General features: G+C 43.6%; 1 protein-coding gene across 1 annotated transcript; it reads left to right on the forward strand.

Moving 5' to 3' along the window:
- Positions 1-27,585, forward strand: SNRNP40 (small nuclear ribonucleoprotein U5 subunit 40). Its single transcript, XM_084873116.1, has 10 exons — positions 1-207; positions 2,791-2,920; positions 4,624-4,717; positions 6,146-6,311; positions 11,820-11,942; positions 14,425-14,545; positions 16,521-16,603; positions 22,120-22,181; positions 26,367-26,470; positions 27,056-27,585. Exons 1-10 carry the CDS (start codon positions 64-66, stop codon positions 27,103-27,105), a joined length of 1,077 nt encoding a protein of 358 aa, XP_084729242.1. The 5' UTR covers positions 1-63; the 3' UTR covers positions 27,106-27,585.
- The last annotated feature ends 411 nt before the right edge of the window (positions 27,586-27,996 follow it).

The raw sequence follows: 27,996 nt of genomic DNA on the forward strand, positions 1-27,996 counted from the left end.
GAAGGACTAAGTCGGAACCAGTCGCGCGGGGTCTCAGGGTGTCGGAGGAGAGCGGCCACCGCCATGATTGAACAGCAGAAGCGCAAGGGTCCAGAGTTGCCGCTGGTTCCAGTCAAGAGGCCGCGGCATGAGTTGCTGTTGGGAGCGGCGGGGTCGGGCCCCGGAGCGGGACAGCAGCAGGCGGCGCCGGGGGCCTTGCTGCAAGCGGTGAGTGAAGGAGCCGGCGGCCTGCGGCCTTCAGCTCATCTTCCTCCTCTGAGAGCTGCACCGGGTGGTCCAGCAGCGGCCCTTTCCGCCTACTGTGGGGCGGCACGAAAACCTCTACCTGGAGTTAAGGCAGAAAAACACTGTAAAAGCGGCCGACACCCTCCGGAGATTCCATACGTCTCCCTGTTTGACACCCGTTTTCAGCGTCTCGATCTCCCTGTGAGGATGGGTTAGAATGAAAGTTAAGGATCCTTATTTTGACCTCAAAATCAAGATCGAGGTTTTCGTATCCTAAACCTTGCAGGGATTCAGCGTAGAGTACACATTCAGAAAAGTTGCAAGAGTGGGAGGATGGAGAATATTGAATGAGTGAGTGAATGAATGAATGAATGAGGGAAGGAATGAAATTAATGATCTTGCTCACTTTGGGCAAGTTGTTTTTCCCTGTATTTCTCTACACTATTAACAACAACCCGAGAATAGTTAATATTCATTGAGGCCTTGTATTAGGTTATTTTATTTTAAATGAAGACTCCATTAATCTTGGTAAGAGTTAGGAACTGTTATTCCACTTTGTAGATGGGAAGACAAACTCTTACCTAGTAGTGATGGAAACATCTTAAACCCAGACTCAATTCTTTTTTTTCTTTTTTTTTTCTTCTTTTTACATTTCTTGTAAGATAGAGGTAGTGATCATACCTCTCCTTCTATTAGCCTCAGATAAAGAAGCCTGTGTCCTCAAATCCGCCTGGCACCATTTCAAAATAGATCTACAAACGGCTACCACTTGTGCCACCTCCATCACTAGTTCCTGATCTAAGCTATTACTATCTCACTTGGCATTATTGCAGTAAGGTCCTAACTGGTATTCCTGTTTCTGCTCCTGGGTCATCATTCTGTTCTCAAACCAGACGCCAGAGGAAGCCTTCTGAATGTCAGATTCCATTACCCTTTGCTGAAAACTTTGGTGGCTTTCCACTTCACTCACTGCAAAACCAAAATCCTTACAACCTTTGGCCCTTTTTGCCGCTTTACCTCTCTGATCTACCAATTTTCCATGGCTCACACTTGCTCCAATCACACTGCCTAAAAGTGTTTGCATTTGCTGTTTCCTCTACTGGAGTACTCTTCCAAATGTGCATCTGGTTTATATACTCATATCCTCCAAATCTTTCCTTAAATACCACTTTTTTAGGGAGGGCTTTTCTGGTCCCCTTTAAATTGCAATGCCCAGTGCTTACTAACCCATATTGCTGTGTTTTTCCTCAAAGCACCTAAAACCATCTATATATTTTACTTGTGTTCTCTCTGTCCCTCTTTCTCTTCCTGCTTCTCACTTGAAAGCAAACTCCATTTATTTTCCCATTGCTTACAACAGTGCCTGGCACATAGCATTTCTTAAAATAAATGAATAAGCTGGAAACTACTGAAGAAATTTGGGGATTGTTAATAATGTACTTGTTCATCTACCTCGCAAATATGAATATCAGCCCAGGTCCCAGCATATTGCTCATGCCTAGACTTAATTTCGAGATCATAATCAAGCCGAAACCATTTTGGCTCAATCGATAGAGCGTCGGTCTGCGGACTGAAGGGTCCCAGGTTCAATTCCGGTCAAGGGCATGTACCTTGGTTGCAGGCACACGGTGGGAGTTGTGCAGGAGGCAGCTGGTCGATGTTTCTCTCTCATCGATGTTTCTGGCTCTCTATGCCTCTCCCTTCCTCTCTGTGAAAAAATCAATTAAAAATACTAATTTAAAAAAAAAATCATAATCAAAAGGCCATTCCCAATAATCTGTACCCTGAACTGTTGCTCAGTTCAATCATTCACTCATCCATTAAATGAGCTAGCGATTGGGAAAAGAGTGTTGAATGACACGGGCAGGATCCCTGCATTCACAGAGCTTTTCTAGTGAGGAAAAAGGCAAATATGTAAACCAATACACAAGGAGGGAATTTCAGGTAATGATAAGTGCAGTGAGGGGATACAGTAGAGTTAGTGAAACACAGAGGGGAGGTTGGGTGCTGCTTGAGTTCGATTCTAAACAAAAACATTTGAAAAGAGCCAAACAGGAAAATCTAGCAGTGTTTCCCAAACTTTTGACATATGTGTACCCCTTCTATAATTTTCGTAACACTGAGTATCCCTCGTACTCATGAGAACGTAGAATTAGGCGCAGCTAAGCACGGTGCAGTGCATATCCCCACCAAACTGGTGCAACATGTACCCCTGGGGGTACGCATACCAAACTTGGGGAAACACTGATCTAGGGGAAGCGGATTCCTGTCAGGGCAACAAGTGTAAAGATCCCGAGGTAGAAATGAGTTTAACATGTGTGAGCAATTAGTTGGCTCTGAGACAGGAGCAGGATGGGGGATAGGAAAGTTAGTAAAGCAGGCAGACACTGGCAACTTCAGCAGGAAAGTATCCAATTGGAGGCATAACTTGTGAGAAGAGTTCTCTAGATCAGGAGAAATCCACCGGTCATTGTTTCCCTTCTCTTTTCCCTACATCCACTTCCTAATTTGCAGCTTCCTTTGCCAGTATGCAATGACTAGCCTGTATTTCTCTTCTTTGTTTAGGGGCCTCCAAGGTGTTCCTCCCTTCAAGCCCCAATCATGCTTCTCTCAGGACATGAAGGCGAAGTGTACTGCTGCAAGTTTCACCCCAATGGATCCACCTTGGCATCTGCAGGATTCGACCGACTGATATGTAAGGCATAGTGTTTGAATCTGGAATAAGTAGTGATTATTTTTTGAAAACCTTTAGTGCCACAGAAGGTATCAGTCTGATTTGGTCACATAACAAACTACATCGTTGTGAAAATGCTGAATGATCTTGATTGTAGAACTCAGAGTCCAAGTGGTAAATACGGAAGGAATTATGTTACTGGTTGGAAAGTGAGTTGCCCTAGTTTGAGAATATCTTCCTCATGGGGGCAAATCTTAAGCTGATTTAGCAAGATAAGAATTCTAGGGTTAACGATTAATCCTGTCTACACTAATCAAAGAGAAACATGCAAATTCACCTGTACACCCTCCCACAAAATGGCCACCCCCATGTGGTCTAAGTTGACTGGCAGGGGAAGGTAGTTGTGGGCAATCAGGCCAGAAGGGGAGGTGAGTTGGGGGTGACCAGGCCAGCAGGGAGGGAGAGCAGCTGGGGGGACCAGGCCTACAGGGGAAGGCAGTTGGGAGAAACCAGGCCAGCAGGGGAGGGCAATTAGGGGTAACCAGTCCGGCAGGGAGGACAGTTAGGGGCAACCAGGCCAGCAGGAAGGGCAGTTAGGGGCAACCAGGCCGGCAGGGCAGTTGGGGGGGAACCAGGCCTACAGGGGAGAGCACTTGGGGAGGACCAGGCCTGCAGGGGAGAGCACTTGGGGAGGACTGAGCCGGCAGGGAGCAGTTAGGTATCAATCAGGCTGGCAAGGGAGTGATTAGGGGGTGATCTGGCTGGCAGTCCTGGATTGTGAGAGGGATGTCCAACTGCTGGTTTAGACCCGATCCCAACCAGCAGTCGGACATCCCCCAACTGGTCTCAGATTGGAGAAGGTGCAGGCTGGGCTGAGGGACACACACACACACACACACACACACACACACACACAGTGCATGGATTTCGTGCACTGGGCCTCTAGTGGGAGTAATAAAGAGAAAAAGACCATTTCTTTCCCCCAAAGGCAAGAGACCCTTCTCTTGGTTCACTCTCAGAATCTTAGCAAATGAGAAGGAAGGGGGACCCTTAAAGTGGCAGTTCACTTGGATAATCTGTCTGTACATTATTAGGATCTGCTACCAGATTCTCAACTCATAGGGAGGAAAACCCATTTTTTGAGAAATAGGTAGAGAAAATCACTTTGGGGAAGTCATGAGAAAAAGTGAAAAAGAAGGTAACAGAAGCCTCATGTATAGAGGTGTTCCTTAATAATTCTCATTAAATTTTACTCCTCACTAGGGCAAGCTCATTGAGGATAGCAACTGTGTCTATTCATTTACCTTGTTTTATCCCAGTACCTGACATGTTTTAGGTACTTACTACATGTGGATTAAGTAAATGTCAGATAAAATCATTGCCATGTGACCTTCAAGTCATTTGTGCTTCCTCAGTTTTCCATAAGTGCTGCCATTTTACAGTTATATTATATTAATAGGAGATGAGCAATAGTGAGTGTCAGCTTTTTTAATATTATAGGAAATTTAAGATCTAAAAAATTGTACCCGCTAACTTTTTTACCTTATAAGATGTGAGAATATTGCACTATTTTTGTTACAGTGCCAGGAAAGTTGGACCAACTGGTAGAACCAATAGTGTTCTAAGCACTATTGTTCTGATAAATTCATAGGTCCCACATCCATGGTCAGTAATAAATTTCCTTTTGCCTAGCAATGCTCACAGAACTCCTGTCTCCCTAACAGTGTTATGGAATGTCTATGGTGACTGTGATAACTATGCAACATTGAAGGGACACAGTGGAGCCGTGATGGAACTGCATTATAACACAGATGGCAGGTGAGTGTTCTGCATAGTGGAATGGCAGCTGTTACTTAAACTAATTCTCCTTGGCATCCTTTCACTTTGATCCTTGGGTTTTCTCTCTCAGTAGACTATGCTATTAAAAACTGCTATATTTGGGCAATTGCTTTAGTCTATCACTGTCACTCCAAATAAGGTGTTTATTGTTCCTTGTAGGCATTTAAAAGTATGTCATTTCTATCATCTAATATATCAACATCTCAGATAAATTTGTTTTCTTTCTTAAGACATAAAATAAAATAATTTTATATGTATAAATTAGCTATTTTTATTATGAAAGTAATAAAATATTATTTTAAGAAACTAAGAACAAAAAAACAACAAGGAAAAATTAGCCCATATTCCGCCAGTCCAAAGAGAATAACTTAATATTATGATACTTTATATTTTTCTCAAGCCTTTTTCCTACTCAAAACTGTTTGGTTTTTACTTATATGTTAGAGCTACATTTACGATCTTCTCTGCTGCTTTTTTTCCTTAACATTATTCGCCTAATATACTATTTATCATAAACACTTTAATGACTGCATAATTTTAGAATCATTGTAAGTAATATAGAAATGCGTTTATAAGAGATATTAATCCCATTGGATATTTCAGTAAATATTCCTTGTTTTAAACCTCTGGTATGTAAAACCTAGTATTCCCTGAATCAACTGGTACTTAGCCTTGTATACATTTTCTTATTAATATTTGAGTAAAGAAAGCCTTATAAAATAATTATAACTTAAAAATTGTCCTCAGAGCAGAAACTCGTTTGGCTCAGTGTTGGCCTGCGGCTGAAGGGTCCCAGATTCGATTCCAGTTAAGGGCATGTACCTTGGTTGCGGGCACATCCCCAGTAGGAAGTGTGCAGGAGGCAGCTGATCGATGTTTCTCTCTCATCGATGTTTCTAACTCTATTCCTCTCTCCTCTCTGTAAAAAATCAATAAAATATATATATATTTTTTTAAAATTGTCCTCAGATACAAAATAAAAACTTTGATTTTTAGGGAAAAGTTTGTAGTTGCATAGCCATTGGGTTAAGAATTGCTAGTCTCTCCTCTGCAGCAAGGAGTGATTAAATATTTCCAAGTGGGAGAATATCTTATGTATAAAGTCTTAACTATTACAAAGAAGAAAAAGATTGAGAAAACTGCTGCATTAAATGTTTACTCTATCATGGGGAATGATAGAAGGACATTTTTTTTTTTACTAGGGTAGACTATGTAACGTATCTACAGCACCAATAGGATTTTGGTAGATAGGGCGAGGCAGGCATTCCAGCATCACGTGCTGGACTGTCAGAGGACATGTCAGTGACCTTAAAGGGTTGGGCACATTTTGGTAAGGGGAAGAGAGCTCGCTGGCATTTGTATTCACTTATTTTTGTTTGTTTGTTTGTTCTTCCTCTTACCTTCTAGTATGCTCTTCTCAGCATCCACAGATAAAACTGTGGCAGTGTGGGATAGTGAAACAGGTGAGAGAGTTAAAAGGCTGAAGGGACATACTTCCTTTGTGAATTCCTGTTATCCGGCCAGGAGGGGCCCCCAGCTTGTCTGCACTGGCAGTGATGACGGTACAGTTAAGGTGGGTGATGTCTCTGAGTGTTGCAGTTTCTGAGGTGACATAATGTGAACCTTATCTTGCCTACTCCTCTGTGTTGTACCCTCCTTGCCACAACTTTGTTTTAGCAGTCACTTCCCAAAACAGACACTTTACGTATCTAACAGAACCAAATCTTGGATTAAAATAGACCACCTGAATTAGATTCTTGGCTCAGCTATTTACTTAATTGTGTGGTCTTAGGCAGCTTTTCTTATCCTCGGTTTCTCAATCTTTACAATGGTCATGGTAGTATACATGTATGGGACAATGCTAATCACATACAAGGCTATTGTGAAATTAGTATATAGAAAGGTCAGTACATACTAGTTTAGTAACACAGGATGTGATATTAAAGGTCATTTAGTCCAATGATTTCCAACCTGTGTGCATGTCAGAATCGCTCAAAGAATCTGTTAAAAACAAAAAACAACCAGATTCTGGTTCAGTAGGTCTGAAGTGAGATTTTTTTATTCTTTTTAAATTAAGACTATTTTTAAAGCAGTTGTAGCTTCACAGCAAAATCGAGGGCAAGATATAGAGATTTCCTATATATCCACTGTCCCACATATGCACAGCCTCCCCCGCCAGAGTGGCACATCTGTTATGATTGATGAACCTACACTGACACATCATAATTACCCAAAGTCCATGGTTTACATGAGGGTTCACTTTTAGTGTTGTACATTCATTGGGTTTGGACAAATGTACAATGACATGAATTCATCACTATGGTATTATACAGAGTATTTTCACTGCCCTAAAAATCCTCTTTGCTCTGCCTATTCATTCAAGCCCTGGCAACCATTGATCATTTTACTATTTCCATAATTTTGCCTTTCCCAGAATGTCATATAGTTTGAATTATACAATATATAGCTTTTTTTCAGATCAGCATTGTCCCATGCACCCAAAGGTCGCAGGATCAATTCCCAGCCAGGTCACATATCCAGGTTGTGGGTTCATTCCCCAGTGTGGAATCAATGTGCTCACTCTCATATTGATATCTCTCTACCTCTCCCTTCCTCTCTCTCTAAAATCGATAAAAGTGTGTCATCGGGTAAGGGCTTTAATAAAAAGAGTATGTGTAGTGGTCCAGAGTAGCATATCAAAGCCCAAGTGATGTGAGGAGGGCATCCACACGGACAGGGTAGGCAGCCTGGGGAATTGGAGAATGAGGAAGGAGGCACTGCCCAGCATGGAGAGTGAGGTAAAAGGATCATCTACACGTTGGTGGCAATATAGTGTCAGAACCTTAGCTGAGGGTGCCCAAACCGGGGATGTATCTGAGGCGGAGCAGGATGAAGATGGCACCCCTATGGAAGGGCAGCCTAGAGAGGGGTATAAAACCCAAGCAGAATGAAGAAGGTGTTCCTTCACACAGAGGGATGACCCAAATGGGATGAGGAAGGGGTCCACATAAAGTTAGCCAAGAATGGGAATCGCCATTCAGGAAAAAGGGTATCTATTCAGGGGAAGGGTGGAAGAGGATATGGGAGGTTGGTTATACAGGAAGCTTGATCCAATAAGTATAATAGAAAACAGACTACTCACTGTCAGAGAGAGGAGTTCCAATACTGAAGTAGAGAAAACTAAAATGCATTGTGTGTGATTGGTATCAAATTGGAAGTATCAGTGTGAATTCATGACATTCAGTATGCAAACATATAGAAAAAATGAATGTAGGTGTGTGTGTGTATACCTATGTATACATATATTTCCTACTGGCCACTGAGAGGGGTTAGGAATAATAACACCCCAGCAGCAATGAGCACATCTACTGCTCAGGCTTGGCCTTGAAAGTACCATTTTCCACTAAAAGGAACCAGGGCTCCTTTTAGGACTGGGCAGGGAACGTACTAGATGAGCCTTGAACATCTTATGCAAGAAAGCGTGTCAAAGAACATCTTAACCAAATTATCAAATTGAACTTTATTAGTAACTAATTAATAGGCCCGGTGCATGAAATTATCCATCTTTTAAAAAAATATTTATGAATAATGCTGCTACAAACATTCATGGGCAAGTGTTTGAACACCTATTTTCATTTTCCTTGGCCGTATATCTAGGAGTCCGATTGCTGGGACATAATGGTATTTCTATGTTTAACTTCTGAGGGACATCTAAAGTTTTCCGTAGCAGCCACATCGTTTTACATTCTCATCAGCAATGTATGAGATTTTTTTTAATGTAAGAACCCCCAATTTTTTTACATCCTCACCAACACTTGTTATTTTCTGTGTGGGTTTGTTACTGTTATTAATATCGTTACATCTTAATGAGTGTAAACTGGTACCCAGTTATTGTTTTATTTATGATGTTGAGATCTTTTCATGTGGTTATTGGCTCTTGTTATATTTTCTGAAGAGAATTTTTAAAAAAATATTTTTATATATTTTAGAGAGGAAGGTAGAGGGAGAGTTAGAAATATCACTGATGAGAGAGAATCATTGATTGACTGCCTCCTGCATTCTCTCTGAGGATTGAGCCACAACCCGGGCATGTGTCCTGACTGGGAGTTGAATCATGACCTCCTGGTTCTAAGGTTGACATTCAACCACTGAGCCACACTAGCTGGACCTGAGGAGAAATATTTATTCAAGTCCTTGCCCATTTATTAATTGGGCTTGTTGTATTTTTGTCGTTGAGTTACAATAGTTCTTTGTCTGGATACTAGACCTTTCTCAGATATGTGATTTGCAAGTATTTTCTCCCGTTGGCAGTTATTTCATTTTCATGACACTCTTCCTTTGATGTACAACAGTTTTATGTTTTTATGAAGTCTAATTTATCTATTCTTTTGACACTTGTGCTTTTGGTGCCCTATCTAATAATTCATTGCCATATCCATAGTCATGAATATTTACCCTTTTGTTCTCTTCTAAGAATTTTATAGTTTTAGCTTTTACATTTAGGTCTTCGATTCATGTCAAGTTAAATTTTACATGTGGTGTGAGGTAAGGGTTAGCTTCAGCTGGTTATCCAGTTATCCCAGCACCACTTGTGAAAAAACTATTAATTTCTTTCATCTGTGTGGGCTACACTTTTTACTGCTTCTTTGCCTCATAATTTCTTTGTTGAAAACTAGACAGTTGAATATATAATACTAGATGCCCACCGCACAAAATCCCACGAGACCAGGCATGTCGAGGGACCCAGCGTCAAGTCCCCACACACCCACGTTGCCTTGCACACACGCAGCCCCGTCCACCTTGAAGACAGTTGTGGACGGAGATAAGAATAGTTTCCTGCCCTAACCTCTCCTTCTCAGGAGCACTTAAATGGACTTTCAGCCGAAACTGGTTTGGCTCAGTGGATAGAGCGTCGGTCTGCGGACTGAAAGGTCCCGGGTTAGGTTCCGGTCAAGGGCATGTACCTTGGTTGCGGGCACATCCCCAGTAGGGGGTGTGCAAGAGGCAGCTGATCAATGTTTTTCTCTCATCGACTTCTCTAGCTCTCTATCCCTCTCTCTTCCTCTCTGTAAAAAATCAATAAAATATATATATATTTTTAAAAATGAACTTTCATTGGAAGATGAGAATTGAGCAGAGCAACACTTACTTGTTCCCATGATGACATCATATGACATTCAGCAGATGCCTTTTGGTATTTGGTTGTGACACCGTGATGGCTATTGGTGTCATGACCACGGGATTTTTTTTTTTTTTTTTTTTTTTTATATATATTTTATTGATTTTTCACAGAGAGGAAGAGAGAGGGATAGAGAGTTAGAAACATCGATGAGAGAGAATCATAGATCAGCTGCCTCTTGCACACCCCCCACTGGGGATGTGCCCGCAACCAAGGTACATGCCCTTGCCCGGAATCGAACCCAGGACCTTTCAGTCCGCAGGCCGACGCTCTATCCACTGAGCCAAACCGGTCCCGGCGACCACGGGATTTTTATAATAGAGATGGCAACTCTGGAAATAGATGCTCCTCAAGAGTTTGTTGTTATTGCTGCTTGGTGTAGCTATTTATTTGGTGAATTTTCTGGTGTAATTTTATAAAGTTGCATGTAGCCACCGAAGTCTCTATTTCATTAGCTTAGTGGTTTGCTAATGGTTGGGCAAAGATTTTCTTAATTGAGGGGTTTGGGGAACTCTCCTGGTCTTTGCAGATTGACTGTGTGTATGTGTTGGGGCCTGCCTTCACCTCTCAGCCAGGCAGTTCCAACTCGGCATTAGCCTTCATTTCCTGCTTTTACGGAGCCTGCAGGTGAGAGTGTGGGGGCTTCTCGGTTATTTTCTGAGCATGTGCACAGCCGCGGGCATGCAAACGACCTTTAGAGTCCCGGGAATGTGTTAGTGCTTTTCAAAGCCTCTCCTGTGCTCCAGGTTGTCTCATTCTCCCACTCTCAGTCCCCAGTGTCTGGCTGTCTTTTGTTTGCCCAAACTGTTAGTCCTTGCTTCAGCAAGCAGAGCCTAGCACATTATTTGCGTGTAAGTGTTTTGGATAAATACCTCTGCCTTGGGAGAGTTCCAAGTTAGGCAAAGAAAGGAAAACTCTTTGAGCTCATCCTCAGGGTGCCACCAGACAGGTAAAAACAACCATGTTTTTTAAGAATAAGGTCCATTTTGTTCTTCCTATCCTGGGAACCTACACTGGGAATATGGACTGTTGTCTTCAAAGGTATTGTTGGGTTACGGGATGGAGCAAGGGTAAGTTAAAACACCACAAAACTCTTCCTAAGACCCAGGGTTTATGTTTACTTCATTAAATGTTTGCCTGGTTGCTATTAATTTTTTATTAGTTTCTAGAATTCTGATAAAGTTTATTCTGCTAGGTTTTTTTTGCTAGATAATTCTCTGCTTTTGGGGAGGGACAGTCTTAAAATTCCCTACTCTGCAGTTTTTGCTGTCTATGTACATATTTTTTTAAGTATATTTTATTGATTTTTTTACAGAGAGGAAGGGAGAGAGATAGAAAGTTAGAAATATCGATGAGAGAGAAACATTAATCAGCTGCCTTCTGCATACCCCCTACTGGAGATGTACCCGCAACCAAGGTACATGCCCTTGACTGGAATGGAACCTGGGACCCTTCAGTCCGTAGGCTGACGCTCTATCCACTGAGCCAAACCAGCTAGGGCAATGTACATATTTTTTTTATGTGAGTTGTAGCCTACTAATAAGGTAGGACATACCATTTGAACACACTGGTCTGATTATATCCTTGCTGTACTAAGGACTTATGAACTAAGCAGGTAGAGGTTTTCCACTCTAAGGACATATTGATTAACTATGTTTATTTAAATTTTAACAAAGGACTCTGAAAATATAACCAAAGTGATTTGTTTCACCAACCTTCAGATACGCTGGCAAAATTGTGGTCACTTCTCACCGTGTTCCTAGGATACCCAATGGAGTTTCTGAACAGGCCCCTATTAGAGGTGGATTCACCTCTACAAAGTCCTTGGGCTAAACTTAGGGTGTATGATGCAATTACTTCTTGAAGTGCTGTTACTGTAGACTCCTCTGTTTTCTGCTTCAGCTTTGGGACATCCGGAAGAAAGCAGCCATCCAGACATTTCAGAATACCTACCAGGTGTTGGCTGTGACCTTCAATGACACAAGCGATCAGATTATTTCTGGTGGGATAGACAATGATATCAAGGTATGTTTGGTGTTTGTGTTATATTTCCCTTTCACTGTCTTTACAGAGGAGAATCTTTTCAAACTTCTGAGATTGTAGAGCTTACACTTATTAACAATGAGAAGGAACATAGAAATTTAGATCTTCTTTTCTTCTGTCCTATCTTTATTGATTTCCTAAGTCAAGGGTTGCTCGTATAAATGCATCTAACACTTATGTAGATGCTTACTTTGTGTCAGGCATTGTTCTTAGAGCTTTATGTTATTAATTCATTTAATTGTCTCTGTTTTCACACATTATTTTTGCCTAGGAATACTTCTTTCCTTTGTTGAAGTAAAAAAGTACCTCATCTTTCATACCTTGCCCAAGTGCTTCATTGAGAGCAGAGATTGTGACTTTTTTTTTTTAAATCAAGTACTTTCCACTAATGAGATATAAAACATTTTGCTTAAGCCTGGTCGGTGTGGCTCAGTGATTGAATGTCAACCCATGAACTAGGAGGTCACAGTTTAGTTCCTGATAAGGGCATATGCCCAGGTTGTGGTGGGGATTGTGCAGAAGGCAGCTGATCAGTGAGTCTCTCTCATCATTGATGTTTCTATCTCTCTCTCCCTCTCCTTTCTCTCTCTAAAATAAAAAAATATATATGTAATTTTTCCCCCTGAAATTAGTGCCCTATTCGTTCTTTCTATGTCAAATCCCAATACATTTTGGCCTATACAAATACCATGTGCAGGCCCTAATGGGGAAAGTCTGGAAATGGCATCAGGTGCTGTAAGGGATGGTGAATTGCATTCTCTCTTGGTTGTTAATAAACTAAAGATTTCAGCAGTGCCTTCTCTGAATAAAAAAGTGTCAGCCATTTTAAGTTTTCTTCATTATTGAGCCAACACACATCTTGACAAAAAAGTGATTGTATATAAAGTGTGTTGGATTCCACACATGAATGAACTATTGATGGGGAAGTGGAATTGTCTGCCTTGATTATTACTTTGACAACACCAAACTCATTTCTAGATGAGGCACATGCCTTAGTTGCCAAAAGGGACAGCAGATTTTTTTCTTTAACTTAGAAAAACTACATGGCAACATTAAATCAAATTTGGAGGAAATTTTGTACAATACCAACAACATTAACAAAATTGCTATTCCTTTTGTATATGACATTCCAGACCATTTCTATTTTCTTTTATATGTTTTCACATCATTATAGTCTATGTAAATATAAATATTGGTTTGTATTCTTTATATTTGCTTAATTGCTCACATTTTTACATTTGGTCTTCAGAGTGATTTTTAGGAGTAGCTTGATGATACCTATCAGTTATTGAGGGCCTTCTGTATGCTAGACATATATATGCTAAGCATTTTTTTGTTTTATATTGTTTTGTTTTTCTTAATCCTCACCTGGATATTTTTTATTGGTTTTTAGAGACAGTGGAAGGGAAGGGAGAGACAGACAGAAACATCGATGTGAGAGAGAGAAATCCATTCATCACCTTCTGCACGCACCAAGGCCAGGGCTAGGGATCGAACCTGATTCCGAGGTAGATGCCCTTGACCAGAATGTGTTGATGAGCCATACTTAATAAACCATATATTTTTTTTCTACTTGATATTAAGTTTCTTCCAGCTGAAATGTTTCTCTTAGATTTCCTACACAGACATTCTTTTAATAAATATGCTTTCTTATAATTATATGTGTGTGCATATATGACATTAAGTGAAAAATTTTAAGTCTGTATCTTTGCATATTAACTTATTTTATACATTTTATATGCAATCATGTCTTTTTTATATAACATGTTTACTTGTTTTTATATAGTTATAGTTTATTTTTAATTGCTAAGAATCATAGTTTAAGCATTTTTAAAAATATGTTTTATTGATAGAGAAGAAAGGAGAGGGAGCCGGGACCGGTTTGGCTCAATGGATAGAGCATCGGCTTGGGGACTGAAGGGCCCCGGGTTCAATTCCGGTCAAGGGCATGTACCTTGGTTGCGGGCATATCCCGGGTAGGGGGTGTGCAAGAGGCAGCTGATCGATGACTCTCTCTCATTGATGTTTCTAACTCTCTTATCTCTCTCCCTTCCTTTCTGTACAAAAATCAATAAAATATATTAAAAAAAAAAAAAAAAAAGAAAGAAAGAAAGAAAAGAGAGGGAGAGATAGAAACACTGATGAAGAGAGAATCATTGATCAGCTGCCTCCTGCATGCCTTACACTGGGGATTGAGCCTGGTTCATAGGTTGTTAGTTTACCTAATATTTGACATTTATTTGTTTGTATCTATCTAGTCAAATATAGTTACTTGGCTCCCTTTTTAGAAAGATGAGTTTTTTCTCTCTGATAGAAATCCTGTATTTTGTGATAAAGTAATTCTTGCTCTGGAGCCAGTTTAAGAAGGGATACCAATTTCTCTGGACAGTTGACTCTTTAGTAATTCTACGTATTTCTTTGCTATTCACAACTTGATTTCTAAGAGCACCTTCTTGTTTTGTAGGTCTGGGACCTGCGTCAAAACAAGCTGACCTACACCATGAGAGGCCATGCGGATTCAGTGACTGGCCTGAGTTTAAGTTCTGAAGGCTCTTACCTTCTGTCCAATGCAATGGACAATACAGGTAACTCTGGAAAGGACAGCACTCCAAATGCCTAAAGAAAGTGGACATCGGGTGTTAGAAATGTGTGCTGGGCCCAGAGGGCCTGCCTGGTTCAGTGGTTGAGCGTTGACTATGAACCAGGTTCAGTTCCCAGTCAGAGCACAGGCCGGGATTGTGGCTCCATCCCCAGTGTGGGGCATGTAAGAAGCAGCTAATCCATGATTCTCTCTCATCATTAATGTTTGTTATGTTTTTTTATAGTGTGTTTATTTTATATAGAAAAAAACAAAGTTTTAAGGTCAAGACAAAGGAGATATGCACATTCATTAATGTGTTTATCTCTCCCTCTTCCTCTCTGAAATCAATAAAAACTTTTTTTTTAAATGTGTGCTAGGATAAATAAGGGTCCAAGGATAGAGTCAGGATGGCTCACAGGTTTCACCAGAGCAATTAGGAGAACACGTAATAGAAAAAGGATTCTAGTCCCAGATCTGCCACCTATTCCCTGAGCAACTTTGCACATAACACTTCTCTTGGCATCAGTTTCTACACTGATAAAGAAGAGGAATGGACTTTACTTTTAAGGCCCATTTTAGCCCTGCTATGCTGTATGGGTTCAAGCAAGATTCGAGAAACTCCTGATTTGATTTTTTTAAAAAGATGAGTCTGGAGATTCATCCAAGGCAGTTCTCAGGCATTTTCAGAGAGCTCCAACTTGGATGATTGAAAGACCTGTTGAGTCTCAATTGTGCTCTTTCTGCCGGTATGTCTTCCTTCCCCACTCCAACGCATTGTTGTGACAAGAGACCTTCATTAAAACAACTCAACATTCTGAATTTGTACACACTCTTATCTTTGCTTGTTTTTGAGTTGTTGAGTAGGAGAATGAATATAGCAGAAAAGGATGGTGGCTTGTTGGATTATATGCTTAATATTTTTGGAAATACCCCTTAGGTACACAGTTCATAGGCTTGTTGGGAGGTGTTGTTTTCACTGACATTTTGTAATGAAAACAGTGCCTAGCGCTCAATGCGTGCTCAATAAATATTTGTGGAATGCATGAATATTCTTTACCTTCTGACTGTTTGTCAGCTCTGTAGCAAACTTTTATGCACAGCTTTGCCTTTTTATGCCTCTCTGACTTGAAGAATTATTTTTTTCACACTGCTCACTGTGGGTATTTATACATACATTCTGATGTCAATGGATTTACCATTGATTGAATCTAACGTTGTTTACAGTAAGGAAAGATGAGATTCCCTAAATGGTTATTAAATTAAGAAGAAGAGGAATTTTTTGTTATGGCTATATAATAAAATTACAAATTCTTTATTTTTGTTTATTGCCTCCAATCTTTTAGAACCCTTTCATGTATATTATCATATTTAATCATTAAAATACCCTTGCTAATGCCTTTTTACAGAGGAGACCAAAACACAAAGAACCTCACTATTTTTCTGATACCACCCATATATATAATATAGCTAAAAATGGAATCAAAAGTTCGCTTTCTGATTCTTGGTACAGTGCTCTTTTGATATATATTTTACCTTGTTCAAGTTTAGACTGCCAGGTGCCCCTCTGAGCAAATTTATAAAAGGTTAGTCCTGAGTTTGATTTTTATAGATTGAATGTCACAGTAGTCAATGATGGTTAGATTGTCATATCAAAGCTTTGTTAACTGACTCTTTGGGTTGGCAGAACATTTGCAAAATGTTCTGTTGAAATCATTGTCACGCCAAAGTATTCTCTGTTGCAAATCCCCAGCAGTGTGTTTGACATTTCTCCTTCCTGCCCCCTCATCCCTGTGCCCATAGACCCAGTTAATGGGACTTGAATGCATTTTATTCCTCTTAGCAAAAGGAGAGAGCCTTACCAGGTAGCATTGTACCATATTGGCCTCCTCCCCCCAGGAAATAGCATCTGTCGATTTCAGCTGGGTCCTCAGGGGGCCTCTGGCTGATAACTGTTTTGCTCGGTTTATTTGAATTTGCAGTTCGGGTCTGGGATGTCCGGCCATTTGCTCCCAAAGAGAGATGTGTAAAGATATTTCAAGGAAATGTCCACAACTTCGAAAAGGTGAGTTCAGCATAGCAAAAGAGTTCTGTCCTTTTGATTCGAAGAAACATTCAAGATTGTGCTACGGTGCAGTATCTATATACATCAAATCATTATGTTGTACACCTAATACAATGTTATGTCGGTTTTATCTCAATTTAAATTTTAAAAGAGAGAGATGGTGCTGAGGCTAGAGATCAATAGCTCTACTAAAGGGCTGCATTCCAGTAACACTGTTCTTCATCAAAATTGTCCTTGCTAGAAAAAAAAAATTAGTAGAAGGCTATCGCATAGATAAATGGTGATGGCACCAACCCTCCAATTTAGGATTTCCAACTTTAATAAGACACTCATATCCTTTTAATTCCTTGGTAACTTTAACCCTCTTAGGTTTGTGTTCCAAATGGGACCCAGGCTCCTATGGCTATTACCCAAACATCCTCCGTCACCGCCCAGTGACCAGCTGTTCAGAGCCCCGAGAGTACGTCTCTCTCTGCAGTAAGCACTGTGGCCCAAGTTCTGAGAGAGAGAAATGTCTTCTAAACTCACAAAGCCCAGGTCAGCTCTTAAAAGCAGCTTTCTCCCAAGATAATTTGATAATAGAGACTCTTTTGAGATCCCATTAAGATAGTTTAACTTTGTAAATGAAATTTTTTTTTTTTTTTTTTTTTTTTTTTATGAGATTTATTTTACCAAAAGGCAGTTTATTCTGGAGAGGTACAAGGACAATGAGAGCAGGACTTCAGCCCAATTTTCGCAGCAGCTTCCCCAATATATGAACTATTACAGCTCACTGATTTATTAAGCAGTAGAAATCAAAAGGTAAATGAAGACCTCTTTATCTGTCAGTATCATGCAGCAGTAGAAGCTGTGGGCCGTCTTCACATGAACACTGACTTTAAATACTCATTTCAGTAGATTTTCAAGTCCATGTTACTGAGCCATGAGGGTAGCGACTCACTAATCTCTTTTGAACATACTCTGTTTACTTTGTCAGCTCTAAATTTAAAATTTAAGTACTTTCTTTTATCTAGCGAATATTATGATGATTTTACTTTATATTAATCTAAAACCTCTGACTTTTTAAGCATTGCAGCAGGTAATGAATAAATAAATAAAATAGATAAAATTCCAAAGTACAAGTTTAGCTTAGTTTTTAAGACAAGCAGGTTGTATGTAGGTTGTATGTTTTTTTTTGTTTTTTTTGTTTGTTTTTTTTAATCCATAATGTTTGTATAATTTATTTAATTTGTTTTCACTCTTTCTAGTAACCATTATTGTATTTTACATGGTCACAATATTATTTGTTTTTTTTGTTTTTTTTTTTAAATCAATCTTTATTGTTCATATTATTACAAAGGTTCCTCATTTCTTCCTCCCTCCACCAGGTTCCCACCCCACCCTCTGCCCCCTCCCCATCCCCCATTGTCCTCATCCATAGGTGCACAGTTTATGTTCAGTCTCTTCCTCCCTCCCTTTCCCCGATAGTAAATCCCTTTTCAGATAGTAAATCTGTTACTTAGCATTTTCTCATATCAATAATACCTCCACATGCCCAATGATACACTTCACACAAAAGACATTTTCAAATAGGTCAACCAGCCTCATCCAGGCCCCACCCAAGGCACTCACAGATCAACACCCCAGCGCTATACTAACTCAACACATCCAGATCTAAGCCTTCATCACTTGATTCAGCAAACCCTCAAGTTCCCGCAAAAGTTTCCAGCCATGTCTGAGAGGCAGCCATGGGCAGGTACAGGCGAGGAGCAAGCTGTTTCGGGCCTGGCTGCTCCGGGCCTGGCCTCTGTTGCTCTGGTTCGTTCCACAACCAGCTGCTCCGGGTCTGGTCACTGCCGCTCCCGACCTAGTTGCTCTGGACTTGGCTGTTGCTGCTACAGGCCTGGCCGCACCCGACCCGGCTGCTCTGGGACCGGTTGCTCCGGTCCCGGCCGCTCCGGGCCTGGCCGCTCCCAGCCTGTCAGCCGCTGCTCCGGGCCTGGCTGCTCCCAGCCTGGCAGCCGCTGCTCCGGGCCTGGCCGCACCAGACCCGGCTGCTCCGGGCCTGGCCGCTCCCAGCCTGGCAGCTGCTGCTCCGGGCCTGGCCGCTCCCAGCCTGGCAGCCGCTGCTCCTGGCCTGGCCGCACCAGACCCGGCTGCTCCGGGCCTGGCCGCTCCCAGCCTGGCAGCTGCTGCTCCGGGCCTGGCCGCTCCCAGCCTGGCAGCCGCTGCTCCTGGCCTGGCCGCACCAGACCCGGCTGCTCCGGGCCTGGCCGCTCCCAGCCTGGCAGCCGCTGCTCCTGGCCTGGCCGCACCAGACCCGGCTGCTCCGGGCCTGGCCGCTCCCAGCCTGGCAGCTGCTGCTCCGGGCCTGGCCGCTCCCAGCCTGGCAGCCGCTGCTCCTGGCCTGGCCGCACCAGACCCGGCTGCTCCGGGCCTGGCCGCTCCCAGCCTGGCAGCCGCTGCTCCTGGCCTGGCCGCACCAGACCCGGCTGCTCCGGGCCTGGCCGCTCCCAGCCTGGCAGCTGCTGCTCCGGGCCTGGCCACTCCCAGCCTGGCAGTCACTGCTCCGGGCCTGGCCGCACCAGACCCGGCTGCTCCGGGCCTGGCCGCTCCCAGCCTGGCAGCCGCTGCTCCGGGCCTGGCCGCACCAGACCCGGCTGCTCCGGGCCTGGCCGCTCCCAGCCTGGCAGCCGCTGCTCCTGGCCTGGCCGCACCAGACCCGGCTGCTCCGGGCCTGGCCGCTCCCAGCCTGGCAGCTGCTGCTCCAGACCTGGCCGCACCAGACCCGGCTGCTCCGGGCCTGGCCGCTCCCAGCCTGGCAGCTGCTGCTCCGGGCCTGGCCGCACCAGACCCGGCTGCTCCGGGCCTGGCCGCTCCCAGCCTGGCAGTCGCTGCTCCGGGCCTGGCCGCACCAGACCCAGCTGCTCCGGGCCTGGCCGCTCCCAGCCTGGCAGCTGTTGCTCTGGGCCTGGCCGCTCCCAGCCTGGCAGCCGCTGCTCCGGGCCTGGCCACACCAGACCCGGCTGCTCCGGACCTGGCTGCTCCCAGCCTGGCAGCTGCTGCTCCGGGCCTGGCCACTCCTAACCTGGCAGCCGCTGCTCCAGGCCTGGCCACACCAGACCCAGCTGCTCCGGGCCTGGCCGCTCCCAGCCTGGCCGCCGCTGCTCCGGGCCTGGCCGCACCCGACCCGGCTGCTCCGAGCCTGGCCGCTCCCAGCCTGGATGCTCCGTGCTTGGCTACTGCTGTTCTGGGCCTGGCTGCTCCCAACCCGGCTGCTCTGGGCCGGGCTTCTCCGGGCCCAGCCACTCCGTGTCTGGGTGTTCCTGGACTGGCCACCCTGGGCTTGGCCGCCTCTGCCTCAGGCCTGGCTGCCACTGCCCCAGGTCTGGCTGCTCCAGTGCTGGCCGTTGATGCTCTTGTTCTGGCTGCTGCTGCTCTGGGGCCTGGCCACTGCTGCTCCGGGCCCAGCTGCCACTGCCTTGTCCCTGGCCACTCTAGGCCTGGTCGCCGCTGTTCCAACATTCTGTCCCTTTTTTCTCCTTTTTTTTTCTTTTTTAAAAAAAAAACAAAACGCATTTATGTTGCAATGTTGGCTGGTGCGTTGAGTTCTGACTTAGTCTTTGATTTTTCAAGATCTTCTTTGTATTCTTTCTTAAGTAATTTTACTATCATTTGCTCTCACTTGATTTCTTCACATTGAGAACTTCTTTGGTTTCTTCCTCCTTGTCCTGGGAGCTCAGCAGGTTGGCCTGTGGCACCCCTTTGTTCTCCGTGGGCTCCCGCGCTGCTCCAGCCTGTTGCCGGGGTCGGCGCCGCCCAGGAAGCAGCCCCCGTCCTTGGCTCCGTTGCCAGCGCTCAGCAGTCGAAGGCTCAGGGGCACCCCCCCCACTGGGGGCCCCGTCGCCCGGCTCCTTGCTGGCGCCCGGCTGGCCGGTGTCCGGCAGGGGCTCCTGCTCCTCGTGGCGTTCCTCCAGTCTGGAGCTTTCTTTCTCCCTCCCACTAGGGGAGTCCAGGATCAGAGTCAACAGACTGTCCTCTGCGCACAGTGTGCGCGACTCCGGGGGCTCGGCCTTTCGCCGCGCTCCCAGGACTCCACCTCACAGCTCCGTCTCCCCCTGCCCGAGCCTGGGTCCCCAGGGACTAGCCCAGACCTGGAGTTCGGGGCGGTCTGGACTGAGGCTCAGAGCTGCCGCCGGAGGCTTTGTTTCTTCCGGCTAGGGTAATCCAGCATCAGAGTCAACATTCAGTCCTCTGCGCGCCATGTGCGCGCGACTCCGGGGGCCCCGCATTTCGCCGTTCCCCGGGATTGTCTCCCCCTGCCGGAGCCTGGGTCCCCAGGGTCTGGCCCATAACTTGGGGCTCAGCGCTGCCGGTTCGGGGGTTCAGCCCAGGCTGGGGGTTCTATTTCCTTCCTGCTAGGGAACGCCAGGCAGCACCCAGACCTCTCCTCCTCTCCGGCTGCGACCTCTCCGCGTTCGCGTTCGCGTGCGTGGGAGCGCGCAGCATGTCTCCGTACCTTAGGTTTTTTTTCAGCTCCTCTGATTTTCCTTCTGGTTTTCTCCCTCCTTCCTATTGTAGAGTTTTCAGTCAGTTGACTACCTGTAGCTCTGGGCAATGTCCACTCTACATTTTAGTTGTATTCCCTTGAAATTGTTGTGAGCTGCTGCGGCTAGGTGTATACCCGAGCAGCCATCTTGGATCCTCAGGTTGAAATTTTTTTTTTTTTAATATATTTTATTGATTTTTTACAGAGAGGAAAGTAGAGAGAGAGCTAGAAACGTTGATGAGAGAGAAACATCGACCAGCTGCCTCTTGCGCACTCCCTACTGGGGATGTGCCCACAACCAACGTACATGCCCCTGACCGGAATCGAACCTGGGACCTTTCGGTCCACAGACCGACGCTTTACCACTGAGTCAAACCGGTTTCGGCGAAATTTTATTTTTTGTTGGATTTGGTTTTCTTTTCCTTCAACATAAAGTTTTTAATGAGGATCAAGGTAAATGGAGCAAAGGGAAGCCTCCATTTGTAGGTAGAACAAAATTTTTGTTGCCAGGTCCAGTCTGATTTACTATAAATTAAGCATTTTCTAAAGTTGGTTTTTATATGGTATGAAATCATAAAGTATGCTGTCTTGGGCCACAGAATCTATATATATAAACAGGGAATATGCTAATTAGACAGGAGTCATGACCACTCAGGAGGAGGCTGTATCACAACCGCTTGGGAGGGAACTGCGTTCTGGCCTCAGCCCGAGTGGCCGCGGGGAGGCTGGGGCTGGGGGCGGGCCAGAGTGGAGACACAAGAGCACCTGCCCCCACCCCAGCGGACACAACGCAGCGGCCAGTGCTAGATCCCAGCCCCCGGCGGGGCGCCCCCTCGCATTGGGCCTCTAGTAAAAAGTAATTGCTGATCACCTTTCTTGGGAGAATAATTAAAACTCAAGAAACGTTAAAGTCTCTTGGTTATTCTGTAGTCTAACAAAGAGGGTTTGGTACATTATTCATTGGATTCCTGCTTATTAATTATTTCAGAATCTTCTAAGATGTTCTTGGTCACCTGATGGAAGCAAGATAGCAGCTGGCTCAGCCGACAGGTAAGTGTGGCAAAGAGTGATAGAGCTGTCTGGCCAATGTGGCTCAGTGGTTAAGCATCAACCCATGCACCAAGAGGTGGCTGATTCCTGGTCAGGGCACATGCCCAGGTTGTAGGATCAATCTCCAGTGTGGGGTGTGCAGGAGGCAGCTAATCCATGTTGATGTTTCTCTCTTTCTCTCCCTCTCCCTTCTTCTCTCTCTAAAATTATTAAAAAAATATAAAAGAATGATGCTGGTATCTTCTCATGTTTAATTCATTCAGTTTGGATACTGAGCTAGAGTAGACATAGGAGTATATACTGTGTAAAGTTTAAAGATCATGTCGGGCAAGCGCATCATTTCTACCCTCTTTGGATACATTTTAGACCTGAAGGATAAACAATTTCTTTGATTCTGTTGCATTTATCTTATATCAGAAAAAGGTAATATGCAAATTGACCCTAATGGTGGAACGACCATTCACCATGATGTGCACTGACCACCAAGGGGCAGATGCTCATTGTAGGAGCTGCCCCCTGGTGGTCAGTGCACTCCCACAGGGGAAGCTCTGCTCAGCCACAAGCTCTGCTGACTGGCAGTGTTAGGAGCCTCTCCTGCCTCTTTGGCAGTGCTAAGGATGTCTGACAGTGGCCTAAGCCATCAGTCAGACATCCCCCGAGGGCTCCCAGGCTGCCAGACGGATGTCTGACTGCCAGCTTAAGCCCAATCCCGTAATCACCTCTCTCTGTTATGCCTATCAATTTTTCATGGTCCTCTCTCTCCTTTACCTCTTGGGCATAACGGATTCCTCTTTGTTTTGTGCTGTTGTCACACTTTGTACACCTAACCTTTATTAGCATTTATTACATCTTATAGTAAGTAGGGCACCCCAGAACATTATTTGCTCCTAGAAGTCAGAGAATGAATCTTAGTCATCTCTGAACCCAGAGCCGTGTTTGACCTATTCTAAGCACTTAGTAGTAATATTATATGAATGAATTCCTAGCCTAAGGTTGGCAGTCGAATTTCACCCTGCATGTGGTGACCTATGCTTGGAAGGATGACAGAGGTTGAAGAGGGATGTCCGGGGGCCCAGGCTGTTGGCCACAGATGTAGAATGCCAAAGATTGAGGAAGCCCTCTGGTGACAAACTCTGGGTTTCACTCCCATCTTTCTCTCTAGAGATTTCCCTGCTGAAACAGGCACCATCCTATAAACATGAAGCCTTTCCTGGGCTAGATTGGGCTTTCCACATGTTCCAGGGTCTTCTGTTCGTGGCCCGGGCACAGCCATAGAAAAACCTCATTTTGGTCTGTCCCACACCTTTATATTTGTGAACATACCTGAAAATTCCAGAGTTTGCTTCTTTTTTTTTTTTTTTTTTTTTTTTTTTCAAGTTTAATGCCAGGAAAAATGAACAAACCAGTATTTGGCTATTTTCTGGGGAGGAAAGGGCTCCTGGTGGTTTAGAGCAGTGTTTTTCAACCTTTTTTGGGCAAAGGCACACTTGTTTCATGAAAAAAATCACGAAGCACACCACCATTAGAAAATGTTAAAAAATTTGCCGAGGCCGGTTTGGCTCAGTGGATAGAGCGTTGGCTTGGGGACTGAGAGGTCCCAGGTTCGATTCCGGTCAAGGGCATGTACCTTGGTTGCGGGCATATCCCCAGTAGGGGGTGTGCAAGAGGCAGCTGATCGGTGACTCTCTCTCATCGATGTTTCTAGCTCTCTATCTCTCTCCCTTCCTCTCTGTACAAAATCAATAAAATATATTTAAAAAAAAAAAAAAAAAGAAAGAAAATGTTAAAAAATTTAACTCTGTGCCTATATTGACTATATATAAAGTAATTCTCTTGAATAGGAATCAAATAAACACAAAGAAAGTATTTTATAATTACTTTATTATGAAATATTAAGTAAACAAAATAGTGAAAAATTATAAAATTCTTGTCTTGTCTGCACCTACGGCACACCAGGCAACATCTCGTGGCACACTAGTGTGCCGCGGAACAGCGGTTGAAAAACGCTGGTTTAGAGAACTGCCTTGAAAGAATGGAGGAGATTTTCAGTTGTCGGGTTACTAAAGATCTTAAACAGATGTACAACATAAGGTATCTTGCATTCTGACAGAGTAAGAACCATTCTAAGTATTTTTACATTATCTTCAGCACAGAATTTTGTATCTTTCCTCTGTACTTATGCTTTTAAATGACATTTGCCTAAGCTTTTCTTCCCAGCAGTTTGTTTCTGACATTCATTGGCCCTGACTTTCAATGTCCTCTCTCTCTCTCTCTCCCCACTGTTCCTTTAAACCTTCCATGTGGAAGCATGGCTCTGGTCTGGGGAGAGTCTGCTTGTCTACCTGCTGGGGCTGGCCAGATTTCACAGGCCTCCTCGCCAATTAGCCCAAAGGCAGCAAGCAGCTCTGTTACATAAAGAGCCTGGTTCCTGCCGAACGTTGCCATGCCAGAGTAACGGGAGGACATGGAACCCTCTAAATTTAGCGTCTAATTGGCAGCCATGGGGAGTGAGGCCTTGAAGTAGACCTTTGGAGATCTGGGTTCTGCTGGCCTTTAAGTGCCTGGGAAATGTGACTCTCCTCAGAAAACTGCTTTTCAGCTTGGCCTGGATTTGGCAGATTTCCCCTCTCTCTTTGCAAATCACCTCCCTCCTCATGTTCAGACTTGAATCCCTTCAAAAGTCCCATCACAGACTATGGGAAGACCAGCCAGTCTTTCCACTCTGAGCGATTTATTTAACCTCTTGATTTCATATTATTGTATTTTGATAATTAATAATAATTGCGTTTGTCGTAGCAATAGGTATCATTAATTTTGTGTGCCAGGCATTTCGCATACATTACCGTATCTTACTCTCTCAACTAAGCTATGGGAACAATATTATCTCCATACGACTAAGGGAAGAGAAGCTCAGAGAAGTTACTTAAATAATTGTCTAAAGTTATTTAGCTATTAAATAGTTGCACTGAGACTTGAACCCAGGTCTTTCTGACTCCAGAGCTCATACACTTTTTCACCATGGCACATCGTCCTCAGCTGGATTCATGAGGACAGTGACTTGTGCTTGGCAGGAAAAAAGACAGTAGGGAGAGCATGAGCATCAGAGCCAAGGAGTCTGTAGGCAGATAGGGTTCCTGCTTCTTTTCCATCTTGCTTGGAGCTTTTGTTCAGTTCCCGTGGAGCCTAGCTTTTGAGAACTAAAGAGTATAATTCCAAAGCTCTCCTTGTTTATTTGCATTTTAGACTAGAAGTGTTTACTAGTACTGTCACATCAGAACTAGGCATTTTATAATCAAGCACTGGTGAGTGTTCCCTTTTAAGTGCTGACGGAACAAAACAAATGTGTAACTTTGTATAACCTGGTTGAAACCAGGAGCCCTTTGAATGTACCAACAGGTTCTTTTTGCATGGTAATATGAAGATAATATCTCTTTATTTTACCTTCAGTTTAAAACGACCCAAGCAAGGTTAAGGGTCAAAGGAACTTCTTTATTGGGGGATGTGGGAGAAAGGTGTTTGAGGGGGTTAAGCCAAAGAAGAGTACTGGAATATATTAAGAGTTCTGATTTTACTTCTGATACTGATGAACAGTGTCAACTTGGAAAAGTCACTGTACCGTAGTTTTCTTATCTGTTAAACAAGGTCATACTTGCTGTTTTCTGTTGGCCCCTTCCCATACTAGTATCCTTTCTGCTCATGGAGTCAGTGCAAGATTTGGGTCAAGTGTATATTTGGCTTATGTTTATGTAGCACAAATTTCCTGTTCCTTCTCTGGCTATGCGGTTTCAATACTAGAAGTTCAGGTGCCTCTGCAACTTAGGCTCCCAGCCTACCATGCATTGGGTTACCTTTAAGACATTTCTGGGTGCGTGTGATGTTAATGACAGCCTAATTATATGGGTGCTTTTTGAGGAAGATTTCTTTATGGGGTCTGTAGGAAAACCTGTCTTTCTCCTCCATGTTCTTTCCAGTTTCCTTAGTTTATGTTTAGGAAAGTAATGCCTATATTTTTGGCTCTTCCTATTTCTCCAGTCAGTTTCTCAAGGACAGGTCCATGCCTAATTATCGCAATCTGTATTCCTAGTTTCTAAAAGTCAGAATACAATTCAATAAACATGGGGTTAATAAATAGTTGCTTCCATTTTCCTTAAAAAGCCATGCTTTGTTCTTTGTGGTGCCTTGCAGGTTTGTGTATGTGTGGGATACCACGAGCAGGAGGATTTTGTATAAGCTGCCGGGCCATGCTGGCTCCATCAATGAAGTGGCTTTCCACCCCGACGAGCCCATCAGTAAGTCTGTCCTGACTCTGGGGAAAAGGAAACTATGGGAATCTCCCAAAAGGATCCCCGAGAATATAGAGGCAAAGTTGGATGTCCGTTTTCTGTGAATGTCCATGCAAACATGGGTATCAATGGTAGTCACCGTTGTTTAAAGTGGTGAGGGTAAGAGCAGTGTTTCGTTTTATAACTTAACCCACATTTTATTGGCCAGCCCATCGTTTTGTAAATAATGGGCCTTGAATTTAAAGGAGAAAATGTAACTTTCTCTAGGGCTAAGCTCTTTTACACAATGGAAGCACCAACATTGATTTTTCTTTTCTAGAATAACTGAAGTCTTTTCTTAGGGTTTTACTGAAAAGAGACATTGAGATATAGAGCCTGGTAATGTATTTCCCATAGCACAGTCCCCCCTCGTGATTTCGAGAGGACGTGGATGGAAAAGCCAGGCTGTGAATGCTGTTTAGGAGGAGGGGGGTTTAAGCTAAATCCAATTGCTCTTTTATACTAAAATTGGCTCTTGAAATAAGAGCCCTTGAGCACCAAGTCTCCTTGAGCCTTCATTATTTCCAGTTATCCTCTATTCTCTCACCTCAGTTCTCTCAGCATCCAGTGACAAGAGACTGTATATGGGGGAGATCCAGTGAAGATCAGGAATGGAAGACGCCCAGGCTGCTTGACCTCAGACTGCATCAGTGGCATCAAGAGATGCCCAAGCCAGCGTCCTCCTTCAGATGAAGATCAAGAAACCAGTAGGAGGCGGCTGTATTCCAGCAACCATGCATCTCATTTCACCAGGATGGATGATTAAAGCAAGCTTACAGAGGCCTCTCAAAACCACCTGCCAGACTTCAGGGACTGTTTGGTTTTTTCTTCTTCTTCTTCTTCTTCTTCTTCTTCTTCTTCTTCTTCTTCTTCTTCTTCTTCTTCTTTTTTTTTTTTTTTTCTTCAAAGGGACAGACATTGGTTGGTTTGTAGTTTCCTGTTTTCTCATCCAGATTGAAGACAGGGAATGAGACTGAAATTTGCTTATTGTGGATTTGTTTTAATAATTGGCTTGTAAATTTTATCTCTGTTTCTCTGAGTCATTTTGTATTAAAAAGCCAAATAGATGCCTTTTTACAAGAGCCGTGTGGATTGGATTTATTGCTATCTTTTCTTTGATACTTGACCACTGTAAATCTGAGCAGGACATGATGTGGACAGGTGACACATTCCAGTAAACTTCCAAGAAGCCGTTTACTAGGATGTCTGGCTTTTCCCTCTTTTATGTGTGTTTTTGTTTTTTTGTGGGTTTTTTTTGTTTGTTTGTTTGTTTACTGTACTCATTCCCATGAAAATGACAGAATATCAGTAACAAATACTGCTCTCCTATTGAGAACATAGCATCAATTTCTTTAAGAAATGCCAATAGTTGTCTCCTACCCCCAAGACAGGTTACTGTCTTCCTAGATCATTTATGATTGTCAAGCACACAAACCAGTGTTCATGGATTCCATCTAACATGGGAAAGTGAAGTGTATGTTTTCTAAATCTCA

The sequence above is a fragment of the Pipistrellus hanaki genome (genome assembly GCF_964339955.1).
Source record: "Pipistrellus hanaki genome assembly, chromosome: 2".
Lineage (NCBI taxonomy): Eukaryota > Metazoa > Chordata > Mammalia > Chiroptera > Vespertilionidae > Pipistrellus > Pipistrellus hanaki.

Excerpts from the sequence above, each read along its gene's own strand:
- SNRNP40 (XM_084873116.1), top strand. The coding sequence starts at position 64 with ATGATTGAACAGCAGAAGCGCAAGGGTCCAGAGTTGCCGCTGGTTCCA. Across the intron at positions 4,718-6,145 it reads CATTATAACACAGATGGCAG|TATGCTCTTCTCAGCATCCA; the intron begins GTGAGTGTTCTG and ends CTTACCTTCTAG. Across the intron at positions 11,943-14,424 it reads GGATAGACAATGATATCAAG|GTCTGGGACCTGCGTCAAAA; the intron begins GTATGTTTGGTG and ends CTTGTTTTGTAG.